Raw genomic sequence first — 7872 nt, 5'->3', positions numbered from 1 at the left:
ACTGTGGTTTTTTATGTGATTTTTTTTGGCAGAAATTCGAAATGATGACCTATCATCTTCACCAAATGTGGTTTGTGTTACTCTTTACTTCCCCCAAGATGATTCACAAAGTTTCAAGTGATTTGGTCAACATTCATATAGCTGCCATATAAACGATCTGGCTGATAGCCATAAAAATATTTACCTTACCAAAGAAAAAACATTTTGAATCAATATTTAATTACATATTTTATTGACATTATATACAGAAAATCAAATAAAATAAAATCATATTAAGATGTATATGATGGTCCAAATCATTTTGTCCTGAAATTAAAAAATAAATTGATCATATGTCATTGTTATACTATTATACTCACAAAAAAACTAAACTTATTATTTATTAATTTAAAAAAACTCTTCGTCTGAGGCTATTACATCAAGATCATGATCTTTCTGTAGAAGTTCTCTTTCATCGTTCTCCTCGCCCTCGTCGATGTCCTGACAATCACCATGATCATCATGATCGCTTCCAACGCATGGTGATTTAAGTAGAGAAATGACCTCTTGCGGCATATTTTTGTTTTTATTTTTCCTTTGTCTTTCTTTTAGATAAATACTAGACAACAAAGGATCAGACGTATCTAGAGCTCTGTTAAAAATATCGGTCATAGTATCTAGGCGACTGCATTTTCTTGCATGTCTTCTCCGATCGCTCTTATATAATTTTTTCCTCGATTCGACGCATGCTCGCCAAGACAGCCAACAGGCACCAAACAATTATATTTGACATATTTAACAAATATATTAATGTTGTTGATTTTATGCAAATATATGTGCAGATTACGAGTCTGAGTATCCAAGTTTTCTTTTTCTGCTAATATAAGCTCTCGAGTTTCCTTAATATTTTTTAAAGGACGACAAAACCGTATAGATTGTGGCGATCTGTTGATCCAAATTATTTTTTGTTAATTGTCTACTAATTTTAATGGCACAATTGTAGTAACAAACAGCGATCCATCATATACAGCACCGATTTCCTCATAACGTTGCTTATAAATACTCTGACCAGTTGATCCATCATATCCACAGCTAAATATTAATTGACATTCTATCGAGTTGGTATTTGCTTTGAAAGTTTCATACTGCATTTCAAGAATCCGCGAAGTTGTGTGGTTTAAGAGTTGTTGTAACTCAACTTGCGCTTTATTCTCAAAATACTCGATTCCATTTGGTCTAAGCTTTAGTTTAGCATTAAGAACATCAGGATATGATGGGTAAATATCAAAGCCGTGTACTTTTGAATTCCGTTTTAAATTGATGTATTTAAGATGAACACCGAGGAGTTGAACGCATCTAATCAGCCTTTGCCAAGAACCAGTTCTTAAAATCTATTCACAGAATGCTCCCACGGAACTGCACACAGACGCTTCAAATTAGGGACTGAGCGCATCGTTGCTTCAGCGATTTGGAGAATATGTTTATCCATTATTTTTGTGGAGTAAAGAGACCTCTGATAGCGTTTTAGAACGACATATATACAGCCAGCAGCATACTTGTGTAACATGCGGCTTGTTGTCCAGGAATATTTAAGAAGAAACCATTAGTTTGTAATCGATGGCTAAGCGGTATACAGAAAATACAGAGGAGTAGAGTTTGAAAAGGCACTTGAAAACTATTGTAGCATAGGGTTATAACTGAAGCGCAAGTAGATGGACATGGAACGAAAGGTGTCACAGGTTATCGCCACATGCAAAAAGTGCATAATGACCAATAAGAAGATTGGTAAGCAGGAGGGTTACCTGAATTGTATGGACACAGGAGGTCAACCGTTACAGACGCTACATCTGGATCATCTAGTCCCAATGGATTCTAAGGCAAAACTTTAAAAAAACATTTTTGCAATGGTTAAAGTATTTTTGAAATTTTTGTGTCGTTGTTCTTTACAAAAACTTCGGCTCCTACGATGGAGGTATCAAAAATCTGGAGAAATTGTCAAACATTTTTGGATTTCCTGCTAGGATCGTGACAGATAGAGCTTTCACCTCAGGCACTTTTCATGAAGCAAAATACGATTCAGATTCAGAAGAAAACTGCATCATTAGAAAACTTTCTACAAACAATACAACTGAATTGTATATTTTCGTTGCCGAAGTCCAAAACGCAATCAAGTCACATGTTTATTCGACAACACAAAAAGCCGCATTCGACCTGATTTTTGGTAACAAGATGCTGACCAAAATTACAGACATGGTAACTAAGCTTCTGAAACAAAAATTGATGGAGGACTTTGGGAATGAGAGTCAAGAAATGCACCGAAAAGTTAGCATACAGATGCAAATGCGAACGCAGTTCGTCACCGGTGGCTAATACTTTTTTTACCCATTCGAAGTGGTCAAAGTGAAACGATGTGGTCGCTCTGACGTTAAGAAGGCTGTGGTGTTTAAAGGTCCTAATTATGCCTCAACAAGTGTAGATAACATAAGTTATGGAGATGGGACAGACGACACTTAGCAGGATGACCGTATGTAAGCAGGCGATATATTGAGCAGTTGGCACCCTTGGTTGGAGAGAGAAGTTGGCAACACTAGAAGTTGGAAGTCGGGTAACAGTACGCGGGAAAAGAACGTGCGAAGAATTTGCCGTAAATAAGTTTAACAGAATTAAAGTATAAAAGCCGTAGTCGAGAGCTGTAGAAAGCCGTAGCAGAAGTAGTAATAGTCTCTTACTTCTTATAACCATTCACTGAACGTAGGATGTATTATTATATACATACGTTGTTAGGGATGTGACCGGCAAGTAGTTATTGGCGAACTCTTGACAATTTCTATAGGCATGCCAAAATCATTTTGGCCAATGTAATACTTTCAAATAATTTATATTATATATCATTGTGTCATTTGTAATTTTAGATAATATTTGTTTTACTTACCCTGACAGAAAAAGTATAATCACAATACCTAACAACAACAAAATAAAAAGTGCTTTTGCTGTTTATAAATTAACTTTATTTTGTAACAAATTCATACATTTAAATTCATTTTAATAGTTGTATTCCTATATGCTAAAATGTTAACTTTCTATTTCACATTTTTTCGCACTAATACTTTGATACATACTTAATTATTTTTGAGTACCATGAGAACACCATGTCAACACCGTGCTGACTTATGCGGATGCAAATCTTTTTTGAATATGTGAGCAAAGATTTTGAGTCCAAAAGCCGTAAAAGAGTTTTTCAATTTTAAATAATTATAGTAATTCTTACAAATAAATAATTAATATGATCAAATTATACACATTTTGAATTAAAAACTGAAACAAATACATCTTTAGACATAGACAATATAGTTTCTAATTTACCGCCTAACAATTTCCAAAACAATTTTAATTGGAATTATGATAGGTGGTGAAATACAATCTTCTGTATAATATATAAAGCTCCAAATTATGTTAAAATCTGAGATAAGTGGACTTCGGTTAGTTGGACAGTAATATTCAACGCCATCTAGATATAGCAAACTACTTTTATTTTACTTTTTGCGTGTTTTTTAGATCAAATTAAAATGTATAATTACCATGACTCGTCGCTCTTTTGCCTTCTCCATCCATTTACTTAATGTTACCTTTTTCCCCTTTGTCAAGATTCCCGCCAAGCTTGTTTTTTCGGATGTTTATAGATGAAAGGCTTACATTATTTGGAGCCATGTAAGACAATTCAGCAATTGAATCAAATATTGAACTGCTAAACCGCAATGCTTGCAAGTACTATTGTTATGAGGTCAACCATTGGGATCACTTGTAATGTGGTTTCCAGTGGCATAATTTGATGTCATTTTGTAATTCTGTTCATAGGTGACACTTAGGATGTGTGGCGGAAGTACAGTATGTCAAGTGACTCTTTGCTAAATTAAAATCTTTAAGAATATCTTTTTTATTAACTTTATAAAATTGTTGTGTAAATAAATAGAAAAGGTTCAATTAAAAAAATAAGAATCGTAGAAAACCACAAAGGCAGGTAGAGAAATTTAGAATTGACCGTCAAATGCGAGAGAAGTGCAGATATTTTAAAACGGCGGAAATGATATCAAAAACGACTATCAGATACCCGTTACTCAGCTAGTGTGAATGCGATCGCGAAATTACATAATTTTTCTGGCTTATCGATAGATATTGGGGATTGAAATGACAAAAATAAATAAAATATTTATAAGTGTGGGCGTTGGAGTTTGAGACGGTTCGTGGGCGTGGCAAAAAGTGGGAAAACAAACAATCACAAAAGAACGTTGTCATTGTCACTTATCGACGGTTTCGGCAAAGACACTAGACACTGTTCTAGTGTCGTTGGTTTAGGAGTGCAAAGTGGGCGGGAGGTTAAAAATGTTATACTATTGGTTTACAACCACCCTTACAAAGGTGACAGGACTTTGCTAAGTTCAAGACTTCACCACGACGGAAAGCTTATGTGCCTCGTTGGGTTAGACTATGTGTCTCTCTTGTGCACGCACTGCCCAGCGAGATGTGATCTCATATATGGCTGGTTAATAATGTTATAATGTAATGTAATAATGTTATTTTTATACCCTTGCATATGGATTTCGGTCATTTGTATAGAGAGTTAACAGCCGAGTCGATATAGCTGTGACCGTAGAACCGTCTAGTCGGAACGGGCTGGATCGGACCACTATATCAAATAGCGGGAATAGGAATAATCTTAAGAAAATAAACGTTTCTTATTCGTTTGTTTTAATCGTGATTTGTCTTGTATAATTATTTTCTGCTTTAATTTGGGTAAAAGACAACCACTTTATAAAATAAATAATGGGAATGAAATTTTAGCTTCGTTGTTTTTAGTCATTATAGGTTCTAGTTCGGTATATACCCATTCAAGGGTACATAATATTCGTCTTGCCGAAAAAGCATTTTTATAGAAGTAATACCAAATTATCAAGAAATCTATATGGGAATTTGCACGTGGCGATTACAAAATCTAGCTAAAGTTCCTAATATTTCGAGATTCTTACGGGCGGAAAAAGAGAGCAACAGACAACCTTACGATCAAATCTATAAGGCTACAGTTTTTGATCTAGAATATACATTTACGTACTTTTAAGGAATGGATAACTGTTTCATTTGAAAGAGACGTGAGCGATAATAGAAAATATCTAAACATTCGTGGTTAAAATTAATATTGCATATCATTATAAATAAAAATAGATACAAAATAAATAGAACCGCCCGACATACTTATTACACATGCCATGTGTAACGCCTTCAAAATGCTGTGCTTTGTTAATTAATATTGTCGTGGAAAAAATTGTACGAATGAATAAGTGATTGAAAATGCCAGTTGAAAATAATACCATACATAATATACGTGACATACAGATAAGGGTTTTTGTAAACTGTCTATCGACATATTTAAATATTTGGCCTCTTTTGGAATTTTAATATTCGTTGAATAAAGGAGTATACTAGATTCGTTGAAAAGTATGTATCAAGTACAGGGAATCGTCTAAGACCCTGTAAAGTATTATTCTCATATTCTAAATTTGGATCAATGGCCGACTGGATTTGGCCACGATAGCTAGGAAGTTAAAATTAAGCATGCAAACTCCAGGGACATAGACGCAGCGCAAGTTGATTTCCAAATGTTCCCACGCCCAGGAATCAGGCCAGACTGCCACGCCCAAAACTTTCAAAACTGTATTGGTGTTTTTTCGTTTTATTATTTGTCTTGCCACAAGTCTTCTTGTTGTATAACATTTTGGCCACGCCCCTTCGAACTGAAACAAACCGTTCAAAACTGTAACGCCCACTCTTTTGAAAAATAAAAAAAACTTGTTTTCTTAAATAATTTTTTTCGCCATTTTTATCGATATGCAATTTAATCATTAAAATTTCGCGTTCACTTCTATTAGTTGAGTAACAGGTATCTGATAGTTGGGAAACTCGACTACAGCATACTTATGTTATGCTTATGTTGTTTTGCAGCGAACTCACAAAGAATTAAATTTTAAATTATATATTTACATATACGCCACGTAATTATGTGCAGATTGGTTAAGGAATTAATTGTATAGTAACTCTTAAAATATTTTTTTTATTTTACAAAGTTTTGTTGTAAAAGGTTGCAAGGTTTAATAGAGACCGATAAAGAAAGAAAAAATCGAACGGATGTTATTAGAAACAAGGTGTAACAGGACAACAAGATCATCATGATGCGTAGGCAGCCCTTATTCTCCGACTAAAGGAAAAAGTCCGGTGGAGTCTGCACAACCAGTTTAATTTATTTGCATGGGGTAGTCGACATCCGACTTGTGAATGCCTCAGTAGCCTTCTTTCTAAAAAATGTACACATAACGCAAGACATTTTTTTTGATATGCGTCGTAGAGCTGAAAAGTGTTTGGGTGACAGTTTTGACCGGGTTGTAGGCGTAATGTGGGCATGGCAATAATCTTAAACAAACTTTAGCTGAGACATCTCGACATTTATACAGACTAACGGACGGACATTGCATGGCATTAATATTCCGTATGCGATTAAAGCCGTTTCCTTCTAACTGCTACACGGTGTTACATCGAATCTAGTATACCCTTTTATAATACGAGTAACGGATGATTGCACTTTTTCGCAGCTAATTTCACACTAAACCGTTTTTCTTTTAAATGTATATTTGAAAATCTGAACACTTTATGGGTTTCTTGTTTTGTGTGCTCTTTCGAATGTTAGATCGTAATCAACATTTCTGCATTCTGGTTTAAGATTAAAATGTTAACATTTGATTCTTTAATTTCGTACCACGTACTGGATAGCTGCTTGACTGCGCCTTGAAAATGTCCTTGGATAAAATCTCAAGAGCTGGCTTATAGAAGTAAATTGGAATAACGTGTTCGTTGACAAGGGTAAATAAAAAAATTTCGTGGTTTGATGTGCCTAAGAATACCAAACTACTTTAGTGAACGGCACAAAAGTACAGATTGGAATATCTAAATGTGGTCGAAAATAAAGAATAGTTAATTTGTTACTTAAAGTCTTCGATATATATGTAATTTTTAACATGTTTCCTGCTGAAAAAAAGAAAATTTTGTAATACTAATCTGATACACCTCAGTTGAAAATTAAATTCTTCCAATATAATAATGTTATTGCGGAGGTCTACAGCGTCCGGCTGATGTTCCCGAGAAGTCCAAGTCCTTTTGCTCAATAATTGGGATGCGGTCGTCATATAACGTTGGAGCTTGTAAAATTATTCCGGCGGTCCCAACCACAACTGCCAACGTGAATATCCACAAAAAAAGTCTATCCAACACCATAGCAACGTATTTCCAATCCTCTTTAACCTTTTTAAATTAAAATATAAAACAATTAGTTAATAAAATATTTAATGACATATTGAAGTTTTTACAATTAATTTAATTTATATATAGCTACGTTAATTTTTTTGTTCCTGTTTATTGGATCGTCTTTATAAACAAAGATAATAGAATAAAGTCTATTATAGTCAGAATATAAATCTCTGTAAGGGTCATGCAACTCACAGTTAGATCTACAATGATTTAAGATTAGTGGTATGTAGTTTCTAGTGAATCTACTTGAAACAGAGAAGTTTAGACGTATAACCAAGTCCGGACTATCAACGTCACCACGAATAAGCTTACAAATAAAGACTGCATCCCTCTACGGTTAGCTGGGAAGGTAAATTAATTAAAAGTAGATTTCTGGAATAGGGAGGTGATATAAAATTTGTATCCCAATTTAGACTCCGCAAGGCAAACAGTTAGAAGTTTTTTTAGACCGATTCAAGCGCTCTGAGTGATCCATACTCTAGAATCGGACGCACTAGCGAAATCTAAATCTAGTTTTCTTACTATAAGAGAATGACTAGAGTC

The 7872-nt window shown here is 34.4% G+C and overlaps 1 protein-coding gene and 1 long non-coding RNA gene across 6 annotated transcripts in view; both read right to left on the bottom strand.

Annotated features, from left to right (window-relative positions):
* Window positions 1-209: 209 nt before the first annotated feature.
* LOC120284746 lies at window positions 210-2743 on the bottom strand. The gene is made up of 3 exons (XR_006541783.1): window positions 1782-2743; window positions 360-1676; window positions 210-306 (listed from the first exon to the last, which is right to left on the bottom strand). It is a non-coding gene; the product is annotated as an uncharacterized LOC120284746 (long non-coding RNA).
* A 221-nt stretch (window positions 2744-2964) lies between these two features.
* Window positions 2965-7872, bottom strand: part of LOC6740747 (acetylcholine receptor subunit alpha-like) — an 84930-nt gene continuing 80022 nt past the window's right edge. For all 5 annotated transcript variants that reach the window (XM_016178862.3, XM_016178865.3, XM_016178861.3 and 2 more), the window contains one exon: window positions 2965-7323. In XM_016178862.3, the coding sequence (XP_016033059.1) occupies window positions 7126-7323 (198 nt within the window). In that variant the 3' untranslated portion in view covers window positions 2965-7125. The remainder of the gene's footprint in view (window positions 7324-7872) is intronic.

Source organism: Drosophila simulans, chromosome 3L (genome assembly GCF_016746395.2).
Source record: "Drosophila simulans strain w501 chromosome 3L, Prin_Dsim_3.1, whole genome shotgun sequence".
Classification (NCBI taxonomy): domain Eukaryota; kingdom Metazoa; phylum Arthropoda; class Insecta; order Diptera; family Drosophilidae; genus Drosophila; species Drosophila simulans.
The sequence above is the reverse complement of the archived record's forward strand: the minus strand, read 5'-3'. Positions and strand labels throughout refer to the sequence as shown.